Consider the following 24,375-nt stretch of genomic DNA (forward strand, 5'->3'; position numbering starts at 1 on the left):
CAGACGTACATGTGGGTCTGAAATGAAACAATGGTCTAAAGTAAGAATTTATATTCACGTTTCTGTACATCTACTTGAAATGCTGTTGTATGAGCTTATGTCTGATTGTAGCCTTTGAGATGAGCACACAAGCAACACTTGGAGGGATCATGACATCCAGGCATATCGACCCAGCTTGCCCTGCATATCGGCAAGCTCGATCGTGTCAGAAGAGCTTGAGTACGTCCCAGTAATCGTGATACTTCTTGCTTTCAAGACGCTGGATACCTCATGTATGTTACATCACTGAGCAAGAACTCACCTGTACATCAAGTACCAATGCTGATCATTTACTTACCATAATGCATTTGATAAAACTTACAACATGGCCGACCATCGTCTGTCCGAGGTCCAGCGCGAGTTAACAGATACCCTGTAAATCAGTCTCAATGCAAAAACTATAGGTATCATACCGTCATCACTTTCGAAGAAGAGGAAAAACCCCTCTATAACCAATCTTGCATTAATGATCAAGTTTCTAAAACAAAATACAGCTTTCGAGAGCTACTGACCTTTGTGTGTCTCGAAGCGCAAATTGCGACTCGGGTGAGTTTACTGCAAGCGGACACCAGCCGTACCCTTTTTCTTGGCCTGGTCGTCAAACGCGTTACCCAAACCACCGCCTCCGCTTCGACTGGAATCGAGCGAACTCTCGGCCATCTTCTTCTTCTCGGCCGCCACCTTCTCAAGGTGCTTCTTCGTCTTGGTGTTACCGCTGCCCTTGCCGTGGAATTGGTGACTGAGCTGCTTGAACGCCTCTTTCTGGTTCATTTGACGACCGTGCTCATCAACATACTTGAGCTCAATGTTTGGTGTGTACTCCTTGTTAAAAAGCTCGGCGAGACGACGGCTTTCGACCATGTCGGCGCTGGTGTTGTTCTTGCGGGCCCATTCTTCGCGCTCGCGAGGCGTCATGTTATTCCAGCGGGCGGAATTTCGCTCACGCTCACGAACAATCTTGCGTTGACGTTCGGCTTCCGCCTCCGCCTTGGCCTTGTCCGCCATGAACTTCTGGCGTTCACGGTACAAGGCATTCTTTTCACCAGCGTCAGACTCGGTGACTAGTCCTCGTTGCTTGAGCAGTGCAAGCGTGGCACCTAGACCTTGGTCAACAGTCTTCTCAGCCTCGAGACCTGTTTCGGTAATTTCTGTGGAAAGAGCACGTGAGACGCTGCGGTTCCTTGCGTCTTCTGCTTCGGCTGCTTCAGCATATGATTGGCCCATCTCTACATCGCCATCTTCATCAGCGACTGGAATATCACCCATTGACTTGGTGCCTTCGGAGATGTGGCTCGACTTTCTACGTTTCCGGCGTGCTTCGTCTTCATCATCACCAGCTGCACCCAGATTTTGAACAAACTCGGTTGTCTCGTCAATGACTAATCCGACATCTCCGTCTTCGGTAGATTCAAGGACGTCAGGCTGTGGGGTGGTGGCTTCTTCACGTAGTTGTCGTGCCAAGTCTTCCGGTCGCATCTTCTTGCGCTTTTTGAGGGCCTTTTGACGCTGGGCCGCCAGGTTTGCCTGAAGATCATCATCGTCTATGAAGGATTCGTCGAAAACCTTCTTCTTCTTCTGTTGTGGTGCGGTGGCTTCTCCGCCATCAACTTCCATGTCGTCGGCTGCAGGCTCCCCTATAGGCATGGCGAACATTTCGTCCTCGTCTTCGACACGTTCCCGCTTGGACTTCTTGCTCTTCTTTTTTTTAGGCTTCTTCATTTTGACCTCCGAAACATCCATGTAGTCGTTTGCAGGCGCATCTTCTTTGAGTATGTCTAGACTGATGGCGACCTTCTTTGGCTTTGCAACACCTTCAGCCTCAGCCTGGATGGCCTCGACAGTCCGGCCCTTGCCATCTAGTGTGAAGGCCTTGCTCTTCTTGCCGTCGATTTCCTCGTCGTATTGTGCCAAAATCGACTTTTGGCCCGACTCGTCCATATCGTTGGGGTCGTAAACGCGCTTTCGCTTCTTTGAATCAAGTCGCTCTTGTAACCGCTCCTTCTCCCTTAGCGCAACCGCCTCGAGCTCATCTTCGTCTTCGGCATCGACTGCAGTGTCCTTGAGCACTAAAATCTGGTCCTCGTCGTCGAACTCGTCAAGCTCATGTCCCACTTTGACACCCGCAAGGTCTTTATCGGTATACTGAATGGCCTCAAGCGCCTGACGCTCGCGCTCCTCAAGCTCCTTGCGCATCTGCTCCTCCTTGGCAATCTTCTTTTGGCGCTTCTTGCTGCTCTTCAGCCAGGCCAAGTCATCGTCAACGTCGGCTTCGTCCGCCAGTCCCTTACCTTCGAGTTTTGTAAATCGCGACGCCCTCTCGCGTTCTTTCTTAATTGCAGCGGCGCGCTCCTCGCGCCTGATCTTGGCCAATCTTTCTTGCTCAAGTTTCTTCCAATTATCCGAGGCAGCGGCCTGACGCGTATCGATGGTGCTTGCAGGCTCTCCATCCGAGTCGTCGTCATCTTTGGCAGGCTTGAAATCGAGACCAGAGGGCGCTGCGGGTGCTGTGGAAGCACTTCCACCTGGAAGGGCAGGAAGGCCCATAGACAGGCGAATCTTGTTCGCCTCATCGATGGACAGGTCGACCATGGTGGATGTGGTTGCAGGAAGACGGTCGAATCAGTGAGTCGCGTTACCAGAAGGCAGGATGCCGCCAGTCGGATAGTGTCGCAGGCAGGGTACAGAGAAGAAGTAGTGTGACCGCTTTGAACAAACAAGCAGCTACCCGAGGAAGATGAATGCGCTCTTCTCGATGCATAAGATAGTGAGAGTTGGGCGTTGGATGGGTGTGGGTAGGCTGCGGGCAACATGGCACCTCCGAAGCAACAGTTTCGCGCCAAGGCGCTAGCACGGACGGCGCGCCGACGATTAGCCGAATCGCATAAAAAAAGTTCGTCGGCCTCAGCCTTTGTTCTCTCCACCAACGCCCTGTGTCAGAATCTCCCATCCACCGCCCAGAGGGCTTGCTCTCTGCGGCAGTGTGTATCGGTTGCAGATGCTGACAGCTCGTCCATCATGGAGCCATCTTCTTCCCGGTAGATTGTTTCGGACGACAGGAGCGGAGAACAACTTTGGCAGCTTCCGGCAGCCTGAGCTCACCGCAAGGTTCGAGCTCGGTGTATGGTTGTCTGTCAGGCAGACTGATTCCGTCTCCCTTTTGCTAGGCCGTCGGCCGTTGATGCTTGGGACTAACCCAGTCGGCTACATATCCTCGTTATGCTGAGTATTGCAGCTTTGCTTCTAGCGCGACTTTGTGTGTGTGATATCTTGAGCATCGGTCATCTCGACAACTTCGCTTTCGCGCTCTTCTCACGCGACCTTGATTGCATGTTTATAAACAATGGCGTCATATGCAATGCAGTTCGTTGCATGATGCAGAATGCAGAATGGGGCGTAGTTTCACGGCTTTGCGACGAGATGCCAAGGGCTTGCTGCTTGCAATTTGAAGTGCATGTCTTCGACTCATCTTATGCCGATGTCTTTGAAAATGTACATGTTATACAATAATTCAGCTACAGAGCCAGTCGAATGCAACGCAGACGCTGTGCCAATGTCGTCCATCTATTCCACATGTTTCTCCTTTGTTCAAAACGGCACATTTCCCCAGTCATGTCGAAACGCCTAGTTTGCCGTTGGTACCTCTCCTCTCGCCAACTTGAGCAGCTCAGCCTCTCTGCGCTCCTTCATTAACCTCTCCCTGACCTGCACTCTGTCTGCTTCGCTCCTCTCCTTGAACTCGGCAATCTCCCGCATCTCTGCCAACTCCTGCTCTGTCGGCTTAATTTCCTGCGCACCAGTCTGCGCAACTAGCGCCTCTAAAATCTCACTCTCCAACTGGTCTTTGATATTGATCGTATAGGTGGGCTTCGAGGTATCAGGAACGAGACTATTGCGTGCATTTGGTGTGCCTGACGGCGGTGTAGATTCTGGTTGTTGTGCTACAGGTGCGTTGGTAGTACCAGCTGCGGGTTGGGTTTTCGAAGCCGTGTAGATATGGAGGAGCGCTGGTCCATCTGCGTCGTTGTGCCGTGAAATTTGAATTGGAACGGATGGGTTTCGGTATTTTATTCGGGGTAGCATCTCACGCCAGAATTTCCTGTTCTCAGTCTCAGTATGCGGCGTCGCCTTGTTCCAATCGACAGATCTTATCGTCTGGGCCATTTTGAAGATAATTTCGAACATACCTTGCCCCTCGGTGGCCTCCATAAATCTTCGTATTGAACTCCATGCTAATCTTGGATACCTCCTTCGGTAATATAAGAGCGCCAGGCCCACATCTTATCCATAGCAACTGTGAGTAGCGCCATCAGCCATCTGTTGTAATTTTTCATACATTTCAACCTTGGACGTCGGGCTGCGGGCGGCGCTTTCGGAGGTGCATGTGGCAGAAATCAACATACCTTCTGTAATATTCGTCAGCCCTATTCAATGACCAGAAGGCAATTGTAAAAGTAGATTGCTCACCTCGCGCAACTTGCGCATGCGACTTAATATGTGCACCATGTCTGCTGTGTTGTGGTGTTGAACTGCAATTGCGGAGATTCGAGAGATTCTTAGTGCACTTCCCCGTAGTAGCGCGAATGGCCGCATCTTGGCATCTACAGGTGGGACATGGGGGGACCGCCCCTCTTCACTTCACCCAGCACGCAAAACCCTATCACCACTTCTATTTTCGAACACCATCCCCTAGTTTTGGACCATGCACCTTGTTTACAGGCACTCAAACAATTGTAAAGTCTGATTTACACCATATACTCAAGACTGCCTCTATTCTTCACATTCGTCACCAGTACCTCAATCAAACTCACACTGACAATAACTCAATACATATTGCATATCCTCTATCACATACATGATTTTGGCACGCAAAACCTCTTCAATCATCTCGACCTTCATGCTCCATACTACTCGTATGCCATAATGGACTCTTCAGGGACAGTTTCGAGCTTTGCAGCAGCGTAACCTCCCTAAGCAGTCGACTTGCTGAATTGAATCAAGCGCTTGACACCAACCTGTTCCAAAATTAGTACATGTTTTCAAATCCCCAATTTCTGGTATTCAACTTACCATCCAGTTGCTGCCCTCATCGGTCTTGTTGGTCATCAGCTCCGAGAATATGGCAATGGCCGTGTCAAATTGCTTGGCTTGGATGTTGGCCGCCAATTCATTCATCTGCTGAATCGTGTCCGGCTTGAGAAGATCTTGGTTGTTAAGGTGGTCAAACAAGATGTTGAGCCTCTTCTCAGTGTCGGCAACGTGTTGCCTATACTGAGCAGGGGCCTTGCTCTTGACGCGCTGAAGCTCTGCATCGAGAATCTCATAGATTGGCCGAGATTCATCGGGTATGTGTGATCGATCACCAGAAGCTTTTGAAAATTAGTAAAAAGCACTCAACTGTAGGCATAGTCTGATTGAGCAGAGCGGGTGCATTGTGGTGGGTTTAAAAAAATCACTTACGATGCTTGGCCGCTACTGGGGCAGTACTTTGAGATTGTTCAGTTCTAGGCTGAGAGTCAGGTCTTGGAGGGCCTCCTTGAGGAGGTCCAGCTCGTGGAGGACCTTGTGGCGGGCCTCTTGGTGGGGGAGCTGCGGCTGCAGGAGGCGTTTGCTGGACGGGTGAAGGTGCGTAAGGCGATGCAGCGGGGGTAAATTGACCTGGTGGTGGTGCAATGTTGCGCGGTGGAGGCATGCCAGCCATTGGTCCTGGCGGAGCCGATGGCTGCGATCCTGGGGCGGGAGCATAGCGGTTCGAGGGTGGTGCGGCGGCCGTTGGAGGTGTGTATGGCGATGCTCCACGCTGTACTGGTGCTTGCGGTGGTGACGCAAAACCAGCAGGTGGTGGAGGAGCATACGTACTAGCTGCCGGTGATGGGGCGTATTGGCTTGGAGTGCCTGCTCGTGGAGGACCAGATGGAGGACCCTTTGGTGGCGGGGGTGGCGTTGACCTTGCTCCAGGGGAGAATGGACCTTGCGGCGGACCTGCCATTGGCTGTTGCTGGTTGGGGAATGGAGAGGCTACAGCGTTCATTGGAGTACTGCGGCGTGACGCTGGCTTTGGCGGGCCAAAGTCTGGCGTGTCGTTCCATGCTGGAATATGGCCTCTGTTGGCTGCAGGTACAATGGATGGAGAGTTGGAGAAGTTGCGTGGCGGAGGCGCGATTGGGTTTTGCTGGGGGGTCTGGTTGAAGCCGCCGTAACTTGGTTGGGATACAGACGGCTGAGATGGCTGATAGCCAGCAGGAGTGTAGGCATTACCGGACGCTACGCCTGCTGGCGCATACGGTGATCGCACGGCAGCCTGAGCTTGCTGCGATAAAGGATTGATTGGAGCGTAAGGCGATGCTCCCGGTTGTGTCTGGAGTGGGTTGGTTGGAGCGTATGGTGTCTGTTGAGGTGGTACTGGTGTTGCTTGAGCAGGTTGACCATACGAAGGAACCACAACCTGGCGTCGTCCGCTGGCAGTAGACTGAGTTGGCCTATGAGCGCTTGCTGGTTGGTTTGTGGCCTTCCTTGTCGCTTGCTTGACACGATTCCTCGCCACATCTGCTGCTGGGTACTTTTCAGGGAGTAGATCCAAGTACTTCTCGGCAATCGACAACTGCCCATGGGCGGATGCGATATCAGCGTACTCGACGTACTTTGCGTACAAAGGCTCAAGTTTCCATTCAGCATCCTTTTGCTGTTCAGTATCCTTGAAGTCGGTCACCTTTCGGAAAACGGTGACCTTTTCAATAAACTCTTGCAGTGATCGCGCGTGGATAGAGAAGCTGTTGTCACTGTCCGTCTTCTCAATGCTAGCCTTCTCGTTTTCTTGCAATTCCTGCGCCCAGTTGACGACGACCTTCTCAAGCTTGGAACCAGCCAAGTAACAGAAAGATGCATCCTTGCGGCATGAAACATTTCCCTCTGAGAAGGCTTCTTCGAGACGATCACCAAGGGCCTCACAGAGATCAGGGAAGTCAGCTTGGTCAGCAAATGTGCAGATGGTAGCCATGACTTCCTTCCAGTCCTTGAGATCGGCATTGTACACGAAATCCCATAGGTTCTTTCCAACAACAGAGGCAAGAAGGCGGAGATAGTTTGGCGCGTCTGCCTGCTTCTTGAAGTATGCAGCTTGTGCTTTGGCGATGCATTTCTCACCACCGCAGATAGCGATCATGAAAGCATCTGACAATCGGTTTTCCTTAAGACAAACGTCCAATGCAGCGTTGAAATCTCCTAGCATAAGACTGCGAGTGATTTTGGTATCAGCCTCTGACTCTGAGCCGGTGTAGATTTGGAAGGGGTTGTTGGTCTTCGCGCCCTTAGAAGCCGCAAGGTCGGAGAGAAAGTTGCCCGCGTTGGTCGCATTGTCGAAGAACGAGGCACCTTCATCAGCATTAGCATCCGCATCACCGTTGGTCTTGGCTTCCGTCTTCTCCTCTTCCGCCTCTTCTTCTTGTTTGTCAGAGAAGCCGAGATACTCAATAAGTTTACTGCGTGGATTCTCCGAAATTAGCGTCTCAATTACGGTCCAGTCAGCCTTTTCCTCCTCATTGGTTGCCTTTGAGATTTTTGATTCGCAGATTGAAGTGAAGTTGCCCTCCTGCAAAGCCTTATCGAACTCTTCGCTGGCTGTGCTGACTTCAGAATCTACTGCGAAAGTCGAAATCGAGACCTTTGACTTGTTGTCAACGATGCCAAATCGTACCAACTTTCCGCCAAAGCCAAAAGCCGCACCTGCTCTCCTCTTCAACCATTTTGGGGGTGTCTTGAGCGAGAACGATGCGCCCTGGGGCTCTGCATGTGTCTGTGCAAAAAAATCCTCTCCCTCGGGTGCTTGGGTGGCTGCCTTCTTGTGGTCTGCAGCAGCGGTAGTGTTCTGTAATGTCTGGATCGCAATCTTTCCGTCAAAGGATGCGGTTGCGAGGAGGTTCGGGTTCGCAGGGTTGAATCTTGTCTGGAAAGTCCAGTTGGTCACTACAGGGAATTCACCCAACAGCTCTCCAGTATGAGGATTCCAAGCGATTGTCCTATTGTCCTTGCCGCAGGATAGGAGAAGGTCGCTGTCTTGTACACACCACGAAAGGGACAGCACACCCTGATCATGTGCTTGTAGGGTTTTCTCAGGCGCATTGGTGTTGCGCAGGTCCCAAACCAGCACAAGCGGGTTCTGATCAGTCGGGATGGCAGTGGCCAGTCTCGTGGGCACATTAGGATCCCATGATACTGCACTGACAGTCTTTCGCCCGTAATGGTTCAGTGTGAGGTTCTCCTTCTTCAACTTGACATCCCAAACAGTGACAAAGCCACCACTGCTTCCAGTCGCAAGGATGTGCGCAACTTTCTTGTTCCAATCTAACGCGGTGTACTCGTCGGGGTTGGCTCCAGCCTTTCCCAGGCGAAAAGACTTGGATTCATCGTCAATGTCGTGAATGAACAGTTCACCTTTGGCGCCTGCGGATGCGAGGATGTTCGGTCGGAATGGGTTGAATTGTATCGCTTGGATCGGGCCAGTGTGCTTCTCGATCTGGTCAATCTCGGCTTCGTCACTGTTTAAAGTCAGCTTTGCGTAATCACTCGCTGAGGTGAGAATGCTCTGACCCTTCGCCTGCTCGTAACTTCTCCGCGTCCCATAGTATCAATACCCCGCTATCGAGGGCACCCGCTATTACTCCACGGGGGTATTGTTCACTAGGTTGACTCCATGCAATGTCGTTAAATCTAGAAGAACGTTCAGTAGCTACTCCATGTTTTATAGATGCCATTGCCCATGTACCGTGATTCTACGCTTACAGTCGCAACTGGCTTGAGCTCAACGCCCTGCTCACTGTCGTCCAAGCCAAGTTCCCAAAGCTCCAGCTGGGTTTCGTTGGAGAAGTCGGCGTCTACAGCTCCAGCTTTTGTTCCAGTTGCAATGAGGGGCTGCGTTGGACCAGGCGACCAGGCAAAAGCAGCCGTCCGTGGGACTTCTCGTAGACGGACCATGACGGTGGGTGGTGCTTGCACCTCAATGGCGTCAGACTAGAGAATTGGGTATTTGACAAGCAACAAAACAAAGAATTGATGGAAACTTCTTGCAGAGCGAGACAAGACGTAGAAGTGGGAGAAAGGAGAGTCGGAATTGTGTCAGAAGCGCGGAGTGAGATTCGAGGCAACGACGTGCTTCACCATGCGATTCATCCACCTGTCCTTCCCTGGTCCATCGCGCGGGCGGCGCCCGATATGTGGGTCCCGCTAAGTGGCCACGTGATATCGAATTTCCACTCAATCTCTACAACACGACTACTCTGCGAACCACTATCACATCGCACGCTACAGGCAACCATGTCGAACCTGTCTGATACTTCGCGACTAAAAGCTACAGTGTTCGTCGGCGGGCTCGACCAAGCGGTAACACAACAAACGCTCTTCCACGCGTTCTTGCCCTTTGGCGACATTGTCGAGGTGAACCTTCCCAAGCCAGAAAACCAAAGCCAGGGCGAGCAGCATCGTGGATTTGGATATGTGGAGTTTGAATCTGCAGCCGACGCGGTCGATGCAATTGATAACATGGATCGGAGCGAGCTCTACGGATCCGTGATCAAGGTAGCGCCAGCCAAACCGCAGAAGGATGCAAACGAAGGATTAGGCAGCAAAACAGCTATTTGGGAGCAGGTATGTGTCCTCAGTGCAGGCATGCACATGTGTCAGGCAGTGCACTAACAAGAATGCAGGAGGGGTGGTTGGCGAAGCATGCTGTGAGTGAGGAGGACCGCAAAGCCAATGAGCAGGCCCAGGATGAGGCAAATGGACCTATGGACCCCATGCAGGGCCTGGAGGGTTTGGATGAAGCTGGACCCAAGCCAGCATGAAGTCCATTGTTTGGCTTGGGTGTGGTGTCTATGGTGTATGCCGGCGTTTGGGGAAAAGTGCATTGATACCACATGCTATTAGACGTAATTATTCAATCTTGACTTGAGCGATAACAACTACTACCAGACGTCCCCATCTTCACCATATGACGAACAAAGGCATAGCACAAAGGAAATCTGATGCTTGATTTCTGAACTTGACAAGGACTCAGTCCCGTATGCTGTACCTATACACATGGCCGCTGGAGCCCTTCCAAGCCCGCCGATTCCATCATTCCTGGGGACCTGTTCCAAGCATCTAGTCCTGCTTGCCCTGCCTCTTAAGGCGGAGTGTCTTGTCGACCCAGAGTTTTCGGAAAATGGAGAAGATGGCCATGACGATGGCGACGCTACACGTATATCAGACCACTTGTATTATAAACAGGCAATGCGGGAATGAGGGGCCTACCCGAGAACGAGGACTAAGAAATGAGGTTAGCAAAGGATCCCTGCAAATGCCGAAGAGAGGAGGGGCGTCGACATACTAAGAGGCCAAATCTCCGTGGGGATGTTCTTGAGCTGGCGGAGACGCTGCGAGACGGTGTGGGCTGTTGCATTGTCAATTCAACTTGGTTGCAGCGGCATCGAGAGCCAGGCTGTGATTGGCCTACCGCTGTGCTCCTCCTTCTACGTCTTGTTAGCAAGCTATTCGCGAGAATCAAGAGAAAGATAGGGGGACGTACGGGGACGGGGCTGCGCAGGGCCATGGTCTGCCTCACGAAGAGCTGGGGGCTCTGGCGCATGGCCATCATTCGAGTGGTCTGCATGGCCATCATTCGCGATGGCTGCATGGCCATCATGCGTGTTGGCTGCATGGACAGGGCGCGGGTGGCTTTGAACATGGTTGGAGGATTGCTGTGTTTGCAATTGGGGTCGGGAGTGGAGAGTTGGCGTCGTCGCTGGGGATCGAAAGGGCTTCACGGGTTTCGTCACAGGCACGCTGAGAGCTCGCTCGCGGAGCTTGACTGCCCGGAAAACGCCGAGCGAATTGTGTGTGGACAAAGCGTCTCGGGTGGAATGATCGCAACCTCACAACTTCACCTCCGTCACCACCTTGCCCAACGCCGCCTGCCATTGTCGCTCCACCACCTCGAACAATCCCCAACGCACCACCGCAATCATGTCTGACAACGGCGAAAATGGCGAGGAGCTAGTCACCAAGCCCTTCAAGTTCGTCACTGGTGAGCTTTTCCCGCTACTCTGCGCATCGCAGACACCAAGCTAACTCGTCCCTTCACAGCTGGTACGCCGATTCCGCAATCTCTCGATGGTTGAATTCCTACCGAGGACGGTTATTTGGAGCTCTGGGAATGTAGAATGCGGTGCTAACAGACTTGGGCGCATATAGGCTTCGACGCCCGCTTCCCCAACCAGAACCAGACCAAGCACTGCTGGCAAAACTATGTCGACTACCACAAGTGCATCACTGCCAAGGGCGAGGACTTTGCTCCCTGCAACCAGGTGCGCGTCCCTCAGAATCATGGGAAATGAAGGCATGTGCTAACAAACGTAGTTCAAGTTGGCCTACAAGTCTCTGTGCCCCAGCGGCTGGACATCGCGATGGGACGACCAGCGTGGTGAGTACCCATTACACTCCGTGTTTCCTACGTGCCGCTTGCACCGACGTCTTCCTAGAGAGCCAGCAGCTGACATGTGCAACAGAGGCCGGAAACTTTCCCGTAAAGCTCGACCAGTAAGCGGCTTGCTCAGACGAGATGCAGCATGTAGCAAGTTTGTAGAGCAGAAAAAGGAAGAACCAGAGACTGGCATCTGCATCTTAGTGTTCTGTATCATAGAGATTGATATCAGCAATGCAGTTTGGGTTCGCATTATTTGCCACGCGGAACACTTGCACTTTCGTGATGTCATGGACTCCTATGCTGTTTTTTGGTCCCTCACTAGTTGATTGACAAACTGACTAACATCAGAACTCAATGTGCCGTTCAAAACTGATGAACGAAGCATACGCAAGAACATGCCATGTAATTAGCTACAGCACGTACAGCCGAGGCACTGACCGTCAAAGTATGGTGAGTGGAATTTATATATTGGATACATTATCATTCAGTATCTGGAGGGGATATCTAGGGTCAATCTATATGACGCAACCTTGAAAAAAAAGTATCTTCAATTGGATGGAAGGGAACATGGTGACTGGCGGAGAGAGAGCAAAAGAGAATAGGTACAGAGAGAAGACGAGAGTGATAGAGACAGACTGCCACCCGTGACACGATATGTAGAGAAAAAAAAGGAAATAAGACCGTTACATGCAAGGCTTGAGCGAGTGTAAGAAATCGTAAAGAAAATCGACAGTTGCCGTGTCGACACGTGTTGTAGCTTTGGGAGGGTTGGAGGGGGTAGGAGAGCGCCTTAGTTCGGCCGTGCGTTGAATGCAAAGTTGCCCACGTACGTTGGTCCTCTACAAAAGAGCAGTAGGTTCGTAGGCAGAGGAATATATGACATGTATGGCTCCGAACCGAGAACTGGCTCATAGCGAGGGTTGTAATGTTTTAGACCCCAATTCGGGTCGTCATTGCGGACTTGCTGTGGCTCTTCTGGTTCCTCCTGCAGTTGCTGCAGTTGCTCCTCCTCTTCCTCTTCTTCCTCTGGAATTGCGGGGTCGTCGCCGTGGGCGCTGTCCTGTCGCCAATGCTTTCCGGGATCCAGGATCTCGCCGATGCTGGCAAGCGACGTAGGCGCAGCTGGACGGGGCTGATAATTTGCATCATAAACCTCGCGAGTCTCGGGATTCATCAAGGTGTCAAAGGCAGCCTGTAGGGCTCGGTACTTCTTGGCATCGCTTGAAAAGTAGACGACTCGTAACCGGCGATAGGCAGCCTTGACGTCGTCGGTAGTTGCCTTTGGAGTGATTTCCAGGATGGCGTAGTGGTCGACGGCATCTGGACTTTCAAGGGCGGGGTCATACATGGAGTCGGGAGACGAGATAGGAGAAGCCATGGGTGTGCGCTGGGCAAGGATGACGGAAGCGTCTGAGACGTAGATGGATGCTCGTTTGGTATGCTGGACCGCTGGCGAGTTGCTCGAAATGCTCATAGGCCGTGGCCGCTGGACTGCCTCGGACTGGTTGCGCTCGTGGGCGAATCTCTTCCTGGGCGAGGGGGATCGGAAGGGACTGAAGCTGGACTTGCACACTTGGTCGGAGGGTAGGGGTGAGGGAGACATGGTAGAGTATGGGTTGATCATTATGAACTAGGCACAGCAGGCAGAGGGCGTGGAAGAACAATGGGGGGCTCGGATAACAATGCTCGACACTGTGTGTGCGGAGGGGGTGGTGATGTTGTTGTGGTCAGGCCGGGTGCAGGAAAACATGAAAGCGCACGCTGTGTCTAAGACACGAGAGGGACAGGGCACAGCAGTAGCTGCGCGCAATGCAGGGGAACGTTGTAATCACCAGGGCGGCCAGAAAGTGGAGCCTCGCCGCACGCTCGCGAAATGAGGATGTTGTGAATGGACATAATTTAATGATCAAGCTAGGGGGCTTAGGATGAAACGAAATACAGTTACTGGGCTGGGTGTTTGGATGACTCTGACGCGTCAGTGCTGAGGGGTGAGGGTCCAGCTAGCATTCGACCGGCGCTCGGTCTGCTCGGGCATGGCACGTGCTACCGTGATCACAGCAACTGCAATGCAACTGCGCGCGCTGCACGGTTGGTGTGGGGATGCGGCTAGCGCCATCATTACCGATGGCACCAACGCATGATTAGTGGCCCGTTGGCAGGGGGACTCGTCCACGCACCAATCACCGCGCGCGCGCCCGTAAGCTTCGTGCGAGACCGGCTAGATTAGACCTATTTAGAGTTTTCCCGCCACTGACTAAGCGAAACCGCCACGGCCGCCCCACTACGAATTACTTTCGTCCCAGCACAGAGTAGGGAATAGCTCACCGTTGCCGTTGTCGTCGTCCTCCTACGCACAGGACCAGGCGGCCGACAACGACGACGACGACTGGCGGCCATGGCCGACAATGCAAAGAAGAGGAAGCACGCTTCCACCACAGGCCCCGCCAATGCCCCCAAACGCGCCCGCTTCCCCCAGAGACCCCAGCATGTCATCCCCGCGACGCCCACCAGCAACGCGTATCCCAATGGCGAAATCAACGTTGCAAATTTTCTCAAGTCGCACCAAAACGAAATCAAGTCGCTGGAAGGCGCCATCAAAGTAGCAAAGAACGCCCTGTCGCGGCGCGCTTTCCAGGATGTCCCCAGAGAGTTGCGCAGGAGGACTGCGAGCCACAATCCCACCCGTGTACCCAAGAGACTGCGACAACGGGCGCGGCAGGAAGCCAAGGACGACAACACCCCCATCTCAAGAGGCACCAGCGGCAGCGGTATGGGCAAGGGCAAGAAGAAGCGTCTGCGCAATGAGGGTCGGGAGAAAAGCAGGCAGAACTGGGAGAAGCGGGCAAAGAAGAGGAAACAAGGCAATCCCGCGGCACCCCACGCCCAGGACCACGATGGAGACACCGCCATGGACCCTCCCCCCGTAGACGCTCCAAAACCAGCGCCTCTTCCAAAGACGAAGTCGAAGCGCACATTCCCCGCCCTCGCAACTCCTCATACTCCTCCTTCGCGATTCCGTAGACGGCAAAGAGACAAGACATGGCTGCCGACACATCTGTGGCATACAAAGCGCGCAAGAATGACGGATCCCAAAGAGCCTCTGTGGCGGTTTGCCCTCCCTCTGCAGCCAGCCACCAAGGCATACCGTCTTACCCACCGAGCTGCAACTCAGCGCGGGGCCGTGGCCTGGGACATGAGCTACATGTCCACCATCAGTCTCCAAGGCCCTGACGCTAGCCTGACAGGCCTATTGAAGGGACTACACTTTGGCGCAGAAGATGCAGAGGATCCATGGCAGAACAGAGGGAAAGCGAAGAAATGGAGGCATGGCACCAGGACCTGGGAAGGCTGGATACACGAAAGAGAGGACATGCGTCTAAAGAGGATTGCCCACGTCACCATCGTCTGGTGTGTGCCAGAGTCGGAGAAAGACAAAAGAAAGGCATTCATTCGTGTGCATCCGAGTGCTTTCTTGACCCTCTGGAACGAGGTTATCAGGGCTGCTAAAGTACAGAAGCCACCAGTTACCGTTCGGGACGCCCGCTTCGAGATTGGCTCCATTGAGATCATGGGTCCTGCTGCAGCAGAAACTCTCTGTTCTGTACTCCATCCCATATCGTCTTCTTCTGACACAGATAGTGGCGCTCCACAATCACTGTGGTCTATGCTAGCTCCAGTAACAGATGTTGCTTCGCTGCCAGCGGGCGCGTTGCTGGCATTTGACATAACAGACCCTCGGCTCCGCGATCCTCCTGCAACTACTCCAACAGCACAAGATCAACACTCCATGGCGATTCTGACCGAAGCACTAGCAACCTGGCCAGTTGACCAAACACAAAAGGCCGCGGCAGTATTCAACGCGGACGCCAGGCTGGCCGCTCAGCGAACCATGCCATCTCAAAAATCCATCAATCGCCGAAAAAGTGCGTGCACACTTGGCGAAGACCTCGAGGCGCGCCCGACGGACCCAAAAATACCGGCGCTCGTATTTACGTCACGAGAGAGCAGGTCTTGGACAATACTGCTTCCGTGGAAATGTGTTATGCCGGTATGGCGACAGATAATGCGCTACCCGGTCTCGACGGGCGGAAACCCGCGGTTCGGCGGCTTGAAAGAGCGGCGTCAAGTCGACTTTGAGCGATCGGTACCGCATTTCCCCTACGATTTCCCCAATACAGATGCTGGTTGGGCCTGGGAACTGCATGCGCGACAAGGGAGGAAGCTTGAATGGACAAAGCGCCCAAAGGGTAAGCGGATAGAGTGGACCACCATTGATCTTGGCAACGGTAGGAAAGGTGAAGTGGGAGAGCCCTGGGCTTGTGAATGGTTGCGACTCTTGCCATCAACGTGTAAGACCGCCGACTTCTCACATCAGCGGTCGGAGGAAGGGTATACTCCGCTGCGTCAGCTGTCGTCTGTTCAGGCCAAAAAGCTTGTGGATGGCCATCTTTTGGTTGACAGCCGGTTACTATCAATCTGCGTCTTCACCGTAAAGATCACAATGGTACAACGTGGCACTCCAACAGAATGCGCCCGCATCTACCGGCTGCCAGCGGACGCAGAGCTGCGAAGCAAATGGGTGTCGCTAATCCCACTTGGTGAAAACAAGCGCATACCAAACAAGAAGGGACCTCGGCCTAGCGATGTCAAGCCTAGTAATGATTCGAAAAGGCAGCTTGCAAGAAGACTACTCGAGCCGCCAAAATTAGACCAGGGCCCGCCCAAAGCCGGTGACGAGGACTACCCCTTGGTTCCCGACGAGGGAGACCTGGTTGGCTTTGTCACCACGGGCAACTACAACCTCGCAGAGGGCATGCCGACTGCTGTAGCCAATCTGGCTGTGGGCAGGATGCTGAGCCTTGTGGGGGCACAAGGGATATCGCCGTCGGATCGCATGTGCATTGTAAGACCAGCGTGCAGTAGCATTGGCCGGTTAGCGAGATGGGAAGTGAGGTGAAAGGTGCCAAGTATTACTCTAAATAGATCTGTACTTATAGGTAGACTACAATGGATGGCATTGATGCCCCGCTGAGACCGTTGGGAATATGATATTATGCGCTTTACATGTCGGTCGTGTGCGTAATGGGGGGTGGGGTAGGGCAGATAGGTTCGCAATAGGCTGCATGGGGAGTGCATTGCGCTAAATCGGGCCCGGGGGCAGGGGTCCTATGGGTAACTCCCGCAACTAACGCTAACGTCTCAGTGTGTCTATGTCCGTTCATGTGCCGTGCCAGCGCCTCGTCTCCCCAACACGCACCGTCGACGGCGAGCATAGAGCGACAGAGCGAGAGAGAGCGCGCGCGACATGTCTGAGGACCGGCTGGCAGACGACCAGGCCGAGGGCATCGCCTCTGCCGTCGGACTGCCGTCGGACGCGCTGGCAGAACTGGTATGATGTTCTCCACCCATAACCCGCCTCCTCTCTTATGCGTCTTCGACAAAGTCATTGCGCCCTGCTAACATTGTCGCAGACGACGGATATATTGGACGAACTGCTGAGTAACATCGTCTATAGCACCGCGCTATCATGCCACCGGTCCGAGAAGCTGCTCCGCATGCAGTCGGCTGCCACCCAGGCCGAATCAATCGCCCTCGCCAACCTCGAGCCGCAGTCGCAGAAGCAAAACACCAACGGCGCCACGACAATTCCCATCGCAGAGACTCCGGCAGCGAAATATGAGAACGGGCGCGTGTTTCTCAAGGGGAATCCGCTCAAGACGACGCCTGAGATAATATGTCCGCATTGCAAGCTGCCGCGCCTCATGTACCCCATCATGGGCAAAGGTATGCAGAACCCCGATCTGACCAAGGAGTACTGTATGCTCTACCCCTGGGTACAGAGATCGGGTCACGATGTATACGGCAACCCGTTTCCTACCGACATGGCCAAGAGCAAGAAGGAGCGCGAGCTTATTAAGCAACAGCAAAAGAATGCTGAGAAGGAGAGCGTCGGCACACCCGGGTCGCAAGACACAGATATGGCTGGTGGCGACACCAAGGAAATCAAGCTCAACACGGGCGGCAAGCCAGCTTCGTACATTCCGTGGCACACCTGTCCAAACTGCAAGCGCAGTTTGCTCATCACGCGATTCGCACAACATTTGGAAAAGTGCTTGGGTATAAGCGGGCGACAAAGTTCGCGGAACGCAATGGCAAAGCTTGTGGGACAAAATGGCTCAGGTTCGGGTGTTGGCAATACGCCACTCGGAAGCCGAATGGGCACACCCGCACCTGGTTCCCAGGATGCCCCAGCTCCAAAAATCAGCAGCAAATCTAAAGGCATCTCGCCTACCAAGAAACTCGCTGCCGGCGACGATGCAGATGCAGACGAACTCGGCCTAGACAACGACACGCCCGAGCGTCGCAAGATCAAGAAGAAGAGCTCATATATCAAGAAGGCGGACCGAGATAGATCTACAAACGGTAGCGGCGGCACCCTCAAAGTCAAACTCAAGACAGGTAGCAGACCAGATCTCGACCGAAAGCACAGCGAAAACAGCGAGAGGGGCGAGGGCAAGAGAGACCGTGACGCAGACGACGGCGGCGATTCGCCCAAGAAGAAGAAGATCAAACTCAGCTTGGGTGGCGGCGGTAAAGACAGGAATAGGATGAGTGCTAGCGTGGAGCCGGCGAATGCTGCGTCGCCCGAGTAGCGGCAAACGCTCAAGCATGCAAGCTGATACAGTGACATGTGTCCCCAGCTGTGCGAGAGTGTTGTGTAATGAAGGTGTAACATTGTACTATCAAATGGAATGGGGTGGGGTGGGTTAAAGCATCTAAGCGGCGTTTTCCGGTTCTCTCTTTGTTTTTTTCATTCATATCTTCTCTGGGGAAGAAAGGGACTTAGGCTATACCAAGGCACGGGGAAGCGTCGAGAGAATCATCGACCTATGGGCGTTTTTTTTTCTTATATCGCTTTTTTTTCTCTCTTCTACTTTCATTGTTAGGTGATAAGTGTTATGAGAGCTGTTCTGAGTTAAGTGGGTGCTATGTATCCAACTTTCACCTTTTTTTTCGTCGGATTCTTGTAGTAGTCTGCTGGTGAGTAATGTTGTTACTTTCTTCTTTGTGGGATTGACTTTGCGCTGAACATATTGTGAATGTCTAGCTTCGTACGACGTGTATGGTTTTGTTTGACTATCTGGATAGACGTGTGCAATGGAAGGTGGTCTTGCACGTACATGCTCTGTCGTGTAGGCATTACAGTCTTGCTTTCTACCGTGGCTCTTCAATTGCTTGATGAACTCTCCTATACCTATACATCAAATTATGCGTTTTCCAATTTCGACTTGTTCGGGATACAGTCGTGAAGTCTTGTGTAATGACAATTTCAAATCTACCTCCCTCTAAAACCAAAAAATAAACTCCTTTGTACTGAAGATCATTCCCGTATTGAGGGTTGTTTCTTTTTCAATTTCAAGACGCAAAAAGGGGATTTTAAGTTCTAGCGTCGAAGAAGCTTTAATTTCACCCTGATTGACTATTGTGCTGGTTTCTGAGCCAAAGATACTGTATCTAGCTACTTTAGATAACCCGCATCAACCAATTCACCAAGTAATCGCATAGGAAAAAAAAATCAGGTCTGAGTAAACGCAACTGGTGGATCGTAGCACGTGAAATCGAGTCCATCACGGAACTGGATCTTAGTATTTGACTATGTTCAATCCCGATTTGTCAAATATCAGGAGGTGAAACCGCATAACTAAAAAAAGAGAAAAGCAGGCAAGCAGGCAAGCTAACTTACGTATTCAGAACATGCGTATTAAAGAGCAAAAACGCGTTTTTTTGGAATTGCCATGCTCTTCCTCACCGATAACAACCCTGTGGTTTCAATAGAACATCATGCTATTTTCTTTATTTTCCGAGAAAAAAATAATTATATACTCACCGCTCTAAGCCACATGGGCAGACACGGGGTGGGGACCTTTTGGCCCTCTCAAGTTGTTCTCGCTGCTGGAACAACGGAACGGTCGGATATTTTACTGACAGGGCTGCCCTACCTCATGCTCAAGGACGACGCGAATTTACACCTCGGTAGTTGAACTTGAGCATTGGTCTTCTTGCAGGATATTACACGTGGTAATGAGTACTCGGCAAAATATGCCTACCAATAAATGATATTTGTTTAGGGGGGTTTTGCATATCTGTTGGAAATGCCATTTCGCAAATCCTACATGGGATTGTCCTCATTAGGCATGCATATGCGTAGGATGTTTACGCAAGTTACGAGATGCATGAAGATCTCTCGGTGCCATTGAGTGGGGATGGAGTAGCAGAGTAGCCATGGCGTGAGCGGGTCAGTGTGTGAGACGGACCCTCCACTTTAGTAATTTACCACAGATGACGCGTATGTTGTGTTCAAGATGCAATGACGCATCGTAGTAATGCTGTGAAAAGCGGATAATACAACCATGTCTTATTGACACAGCTAATGTACCGGTCACCTGGACAGACCAAAAAGGGGGCCAGGCAAAGTCTCCGATGTCTGGGATTAAGATGCAGGCTTGTCAAACCCAGGCAACAGTTATTCATGAAAATCGAACATGATTTCTAGAAAGCAAGGGTTCACAGATCGATCTTGAGATGTGCGACCACATGATCGAACACTCTCTAGAGGATTGGACTCCATGTACTTAGTATTGCCATGTAACGGGGTTGTGGCGGCAATCGCGGTGCCATGTAGGTAGGTTGAGATCGGAAAGATCTGGGTATCTATCAATCTAGCGGATAGTACAAAGTCTCAAACCCTGTCAATCTACGATCCAGTCTGATAGCTGTTCGAGGTGTCCAGCGATGACTTGACCCTATTCGTTAGCCCAAACGTCGGTTGCGATCCTTCCCTGCGCGGTATCTTCTCGAAAACGCGGATGCGACCCGCCATAAAGGTTCAGCCGTGTGACAGGGCGTGGCTTGATTGCGGGATCTCGAGAGCTGAATATTGGATGACGAATGTCAGGCAAGCCCGCTCATGTCGCAGTGCAATCACGAGTTACGATCAGGATTGTGAAGACAACAATACGTAGCCAAAGACAAACTCTGGACTGATGTTCTAAGCAAAGTTTACCAGAGTTGCAGCAAACGAGATGGGATCATCGCGCATTCCCTGTAGAGGGACTAGCGCGAACTATCGTCACTGCTTCGCGAGAGTCTCTTTTGCTTTCTCCCCCCTTTTATCTCACACATCTTGGCCAAAGTCAAAACATGCCGCTCGCAACACGCCGTCGCACGTCATGCCAGCACCACAAACAATAAAGTATCCATATTCCGCGCTACCTCGGCACCCGCGTGCAAAGTGATGAAAAAAAAGGAAGGAAAAAGAAAAAACCCTGTCAACATCAACACCAAGCCACGATTCGGGAGCAAGTCAAAGTCGCACCACACAGATGCCATTTAGTCATGTCCTTATAAACCAAGTCCATGGTTCCTTGCCCAAGCCCGTCTTTTTTTTTTACTAATCAAGGCTATGTTCGTACGCGGTCAGCAGTCACCTCCCTTGTTGGCGCTTGTCAGCCCATTTGACAACAGATTGGTCTCTCGTAGGAAGAGCCTAGTAAAAAAGAAGGGATATGTTGGTGCGGCTGTCGCACACGATGTAAGGGTGTGAGCAGAAATGCAGGATGAGGGGGGGCTAGGACGTTGGCCCGTGCAATCAGCGCCTGCGTTCCAAGCGTCTTTGCTTTTTTTTGCCTTTACTCTATTGCCCGACTCGTTGCTAACGACAAGTCTTAATCATGATTTCTGTCAATACTTCTGGCAAATGGTGGGGGGGGGGGGGGGGGAGGGACGAAAAGCAAGCCAGCTTACTTTTTTACTCTCGCTCTTCTCCCCCACCACCAGCATCACTTCCCACCCTTCTTTCTCTTTCTCTTTCTTCCCAATTTTCGTTATCATTTTTGCCTCCCCCTCAATTGTTCAAAGAGTCTCTTTTGCCCTGCTTTTTCTGTCTCGGCATAGAGCCATCATTGCTTTCCGGGGTAGGCGAGTTACTTTTTTATCATATCGCTTCGTTAACGTCATTACCGTCACTGGATCGTGGCTGCTTGGTGGGTCTCGTTACGAGGCATACATAACGATTAGACGCTCGCTAATCTGGACACCCTCTCCTGGTTCGAGCTACTAATAATCTGGTCGTGTTCCGGATTTTAATCGTACACCTGGTTCCGCCTTGTTCCTGTGGAGTTGTGATGCCGTCACAGTAATGTTGAGAGGAGTTTGAAAGACTAGCTACGAACGAATTAGCGAGCCAGTGTGTCGTATCGCATCAGAGGGATCTAATCAGCCATCGTATGTTATCGTCGATTATACAACCGCGGACCATTGCAAAGGAAAGAGCGCCTTACAAAACGCTACATCCTCTCTTTACCGCAGGACAACGGGATCTTTAGACTGAAGGCCTCTCACAGAAGGTATACAGTCTAGTTCTTACCTGCTATACTGATTACCAAACACAATATTGTCATTCAGTACCAAGGCATCCGAGATCTCGAAAGCACACGACCGACCTGAACATGTGTTACATCGTCTACACGATACACGTGTGCAACCACTGGATCCCCCAACCGCAGCCCAACAATGGGCCCATATTGCGAATCTGCGACGAAGCCGAAAAACTACGGCTGGGCCACCCGTGTCCGGAGACGCAGCGAGAGCACAAAGTCAACAATAGAAGTCAGGGGATGTGTACAGGGTGTATGTGGAAAAAGGTTAGCAAGTAAGAGGAGCCTAAAAAAGCGTGCCTGCATAGAGTTCAAGAGACCATTCACGTGGTGGTCATCGTGGGGAAGACGAGATATGCGGGGACCGGAGGGTTTGGGCCTGGGAGCGCGACCAGGGGCCCAGCAACGGGGGCGGCGGATAGGACGGAAGGGATGGACGGAGGGCACGCACGTACGCGGGGGGGACTGAAACCTCAAAGGGAGAGATTTTCGGGAGGCCTTGGGTAAAAAATCTACTTAGGGCTTTTTCAAGACAAGGCGCCAGGCACCAACGCTCAAAAAAAACAGTCAGCCGACAAAAGGCCGTATGGTCGACACGAGGCCCTCCCCTACCCCTAGTAGGAACAAGAGGAACCTGGAAAGCGAGCAAACACTTGCACCGGGCTTCTCCGATCAGCCATGGATGCGATGCCCACATTTCTTGAGAGACACAAGTGAGAAGGCCCGAGTCGTGGTTTCGGTCCGATGGGCAACAAAACATGAAATGTCGTTTTTTTCTCTCTTCCTTTCTCCCGTTTGTCCTAACCGGGCTAGGAACCTTTGGCGATTCGTCTCGGTGTTTTTTTTTTTGGGATTGGGGGGCGGGTTTCTTTTCCGGAGGGGTAGAATCTCTGTCAGCCATAAAAGGGATAGCCACAAGGCATCATAACGTGTGTTATATCCCCCCCCCTCACCAAATTGCATTATTTCCGTTCCCTCCCATGGCTTGTCCATTTTTTTTTCTCTCTTTTCTTTCTTGACAATTTCAATAGCGCAATCTCTCCTCTTTGTCTGTTTGTCTCTTTCTGAGAAAATAAAAAAGATCGATATGTGGTCCGTGGTATGTAATCAGCCGCAACCATTGCTTACGCAGTACTTACACAAAGTCAATATTGGTATTGTAATTTGTCTTATGTTATGTGTTTGCCTCATGCGATCAACAGTCAGGGTATCGTGACATGTTTATGCGTTTCAACGTGTGTCTCTGTGTGTGTGTGTGTGTGTGCGTGTGTTGCCAAGGATGAGGAGTTGCTCGACATGCGATCGGCTTTGCGACTCATATTGGAAGGGCATCGAGTCGGACCCTCTCTACCCCCCCTCCCCTCCTCCCTCCATCCCCACCTTGTTTGATCATCGAGCCCAAGGCTTGAAAATTAGAGACTACCTTGCGACAGATACGGCAAGCGTTTGAGAAGCCCTGGACAGGACAGACGTGACGCATATATATGTGTGTGTGTGTGCAATAGCCGGCAGATACGAGGTTGGTCGTAATGCTCTAGTATGCAGTTGGAACAAACCCGTCTTGGGTTCAGGCGTCATCCGTAATGCACATGCATGTTATGTACCTGTCTAAGTACAGGGTATGGGGGCTTGGGCTTGAGCTCGGGAGGGGGGATTGTGGGAACTGGGGTGAGTTTGGTAAAACCGGACCAAACAAAATGGATCCTTAGCTGCCAAGGTTACGTACGTAACAGCCGTTGGCTTTTCCCGATGTGTAGAGTATATATTAAAAAATTACCCAAAGATAAGCAAAATAACAAAGATGGTGCTGGAAAGGTATGGAAATACAGTTATTGAAGGAAGGAAAGTAAAGCTTTAAGGTTTCGGGGATTAGGTATAGCACATGTCAGCACTAAACATGAGTAGAGACGAGTTTGCTTTAATCTCATCTCAACGGTCTGCTACCGCTAAAGGGGAAGGGGAAAAAAGAGATACGTAGATACCGCGCGGCACGAACGGATAGCTAGCGCAGTATGCCTCGAGTCGTTAGGTTGGCGAGGAACCCTTACGACTCCTACTTCTTTCTACCAGGTTCCCCTCGCCACCCTTCAGTCGACTAGGGCTTACCCCGGGATTCTTTCCACATCTTTCTTCCTGCTAAGTATACAGCCATTGACTAGCCCGGTATGTATAGGCTTCGAATGTCACTGCCTTTTGTCACAAAGCTTAGTTTGGTCGCTACGGGTGCAACATGTTTGAATGGGTCCCAGATTATAAGGTTTTTGATTCAGGTTTGAAGCAGACTTGTACTTATATTCAGAGAATTCGATGCCCCCCCATTGGACCATGTCCGCCAGATGTGATTGAATTGATTGTGGCGGTTGGTGGATTCTGAATATTGACTTTGCTGGGTCATGTAGCGGCTTTGGGCCACGCGCCAGCATGGATCAGGGCCGTTATTTCTGTTTT

General features: G+C 51.8%; 8 protein-coding genes across 8 annotated transcripts; 3 read left to right on the top strand and 5 right to left on the bottom strand.

Annotated features, from left to right (window-relative positions):
- Positions 1 to 147: 147 nt before the first annotated feature.
- Positions 148 to 2,628, bottom strand: PSV08DRAFT_219270 (SART-1 protein; the record flags this gene model as incomplete). Its single annotated transcript, XM_014223773.1, has 6 exons — positions 148 to 267; positions 302 to 321; positions 362 to 412; positions 453 to 517; positions 552 to 594; positions 618 to 2,628. 6 exons carry the CDS (start codon positions 2,626 to 2,628, stop codon positions 148 to 150), a joined length of 2,310 nt encoding a protein of 769 aa, XP_014079248.1.
- Positions 2,629 to 3,497: 869 nt separating this feature from the next.
- On the bottom strand, positions 3,498 to 4,562 carry PSV08DRAFT_281200 (CI-B8 domain-containing protein). Its single transcript, XM_066092555.1, has 3 exons — positions 4,504 to 4,562; positions 4,224 to 4,330; positions 3,498 to 4,135 (listed from the first exon to the last, which is right to left on the bottom strand). Exons 1-3 carry the CDS (start codon positions 4,540 to 4,542, stop codon positions 3,661 to 3,663), a joined length of 621 nt encoding a protein of 206 aa, XP_065949407.1. The 5' UTR covers positions 4,543 to 4,562; the 3' UTR covers positions 3,498 to 3,660.
- Positions 4,563 to 4,761: 199 nt separating this feature from the next.
- PSV08DRAFT_219277 (uncharacterized protein) lies at positions 4,762 to 9,006 on the bottom strand (the record flags this gene model as incomplete). Its single annotated transcript, XM_014223776.2, has 5 exons — positions 4,762 to 5,051; positions 5,107 to 5,405; positions 5,497 to 8,570; positions 8,623 to 8,742; positions 8,798 to 9,006. 5 exons carry the CDS (start codon positions 9,004 to 9,006, stop codon positions 5,007 to 5,009), a joined length of 3,747 nt encoding a protein of 1,248 aa, XP_014079251.1. The 3' UTR covers positions 4,762 to 5,006.
- A 311-nt stretch (positions 9,007 to 9,317) lies between these two features.
- Positions 9,318 to 10,262, top strand: PSV08DRAFT_198544 (uncharacterized protein). The gene is made up of 2 exons (XM_014223777.2): positions 9,318 to 9,675; positions 9,735 to 10,262. The coding sequence occupies exons 1-2, from the start codon at positions 9,346 to 9,348 to the stop codon at positions 9,870 to 9,872; spliced, it is 468 nt and encodes a 155-aa protein (XP_014079252.1). The 5' UTR covers positions 9,318 to 9,345; the 3' UTR covers positions 9,873 to 10,262.
- On the bottom strand, positions 10,121 to 10,830 carry PSV08DRAFT_281226 (uncharacterized protein). Its single transcript, XM_014223778.2, has 5 exons — positions 10,595 to 10,830; positions 10,523 to 10,538; positions 10,397 to 10,459; positions 10,321 to 10,333; positions 10,121 to 10,261 (listed from the first exon to the last, which is right to left on the bottom strand). Exons 1-5 carry the CDS (start codon positions 10,751 to 10,753, stop codon positions 10,171 to 10,173), a joined length of 342 nt encoding a protein of 113 aa, XP_014079253.1. The 5' UTR covers positions 10,754 to 10,830; the 3' UTR covers positions 10,121 to 10,170.
- Positions 10,831 to 10,945: 115 nt separating this feature from the next.
- PSV08DRAFT_198546 (cytochrome c oxidase, subunit VIb) lies at positions 10,946 to 11,887 on the top strand. The gene is made up of 4 exons (XM_014223779.2): positions 10,946 to 11,092; positions 11,260 to 11,372; positions 11,425 to 11,488; positions 11,574 to 11,887. Exons 1-4 carry the CDS (start codon positions 11,032 to 11,034, stop codon positions 11,606 to 11,608), a joined length of 273 nt encoding a protein of 90 aa, XP_014079254.1. The 5' UTR covers positions 10,946 to 11,031; the 3' UTR covers positions 11,609 to 11,887.
- Positions 11,888 to 12,281: 394 nt separating this feature from the next.
- PSV08DRAFT_349360 (uncharacterized protein) lies at positions 12,282 to 13,094 on the bottom strand (the record flags this gene model as incomplete). Its single annotated transcript, XM_014223780.1, has 1 exon — positions 12,282 to 13,094. One exon carries the CDS (start codon positions 13,092 to 13,094, stop codon positions 12,282 to 12,284), a length of 813 nt encoding a protein of 270 aa, XP_014079255.1.
- A 792-nt stretch (positions 13,095 to 13,886) lies between these two features.
- On the top strand, positions 13,887 to 18,360 carry PSV08DRAFT_408448 (ribonucleases P/MRP protein subunit POP1-domain-containing protein; the record flags this gene model as incomplete). The annotated part of the gene is made up of 3 exons (XM_014223781.1): positions 13,887 to 16,394; positions 16,767 to 16,880; positions 16,963 to 18,360. The coding sequence occupies 3 exons, from the start codon at positions 13,887 to 13,889 to the stop codon at positions 18,142 to 18,144; spliced, it is 3,804 nt and encodes a 1,267-aa protein (XP_014079256.1). The 3' UTR covers positions 18,145 to 18,360.
- Positions 18,361 to 24,375: the final 6,015 nt, after the last annotated feature.

Source organism: Bipolaris maydis, assembly GCF_028858645.1.
Source record: "Bipolaris maydis strain C4 unplaced genomic scaffold PSV08scaffold_4, whole genome shotgun sequence".
NCBI lineage: Eukaryota > Fungi > Ascomycota > Dothideomycetes > Pleosporales > Pleosporaceae > Bipolaris > Bipolaris maydis.

What these genes read in the sequence shown, in the direction of transcription:
- PSV08DRAFT_198546 (XM_014223779.2), top strand. Translation starts at nt 11,032, where the DNA reads ATGTCTGACAACGGCGAAAATGGCGAGGAGCTAGTCACCAAGCCCTTC. An exon ending in ACTTTGCTCCCTGCAACCAG is followed by an intron (nt 11,373 to 11,424) that starts GTGCGCGTCCCT and finishes TAACAAACGTAG; the next exon opens with TTCAAGTTGGCCTACAAGTC. An exon ending in GCGATGGGACGACCAGCGTG is followed by an intron (nt 11,489 to 11,573) that starts GTGAGTACCCAT and finishes CATGTGCAACAG; the next exon opens with AGGCCGGAAACTTTCCCGTA.
- PSV08DRAFT_281226 (XM_014223778.2), bottom strand. Translation starts at nt 10,753, where the DNA reads ATGTTCAAAGCCACCCGCGCCCTGTCCATGCAGCCAACACGCATGATG.
- PSV08DRAFT_198544 (XM_014223777.2), top strand. Translation starts at nt 9,346, where the DNA reads ATGTCGAACCTGTCTGATACTTCGCGACTAAAAGCTACAGTGTTCGTC. An exon ending in AAACAGCTATTTGGGAGCAG is followed by an intron (nt 9,676 to 9,734) that starts GTATGTGTCCTC and finishes ACAAGAATGCAG; the next exon opens with GAGGGGTGGTTGGCGAAGCA.
- PSV08DRAFT_281200 (XM_066092555.1), bottom strand. Translation starts at nt 4,542, where the DNA reads ATGGTGCACATATTAAGTCGCATGCGCAAGTTGCGCGAG. An exon ending in GCATGCGCAAGTTGCGCGAG is followed by an intron (nt 4,331 to 4,503) that starts GTGAGCAATCTA and finishes CGCTACTCACAG; the next exon opens with TTGCTATGGATAAGATGTGG. An exon ending in GGAGGCCACCGAGGGGCAAG is followed by an intron (nt 4,136 to 4,223) that starts GTATGTTCGAAA and finishes GACTGAGAACAG; the next exon opens with GAAATTCTGGCGTGAGATGC.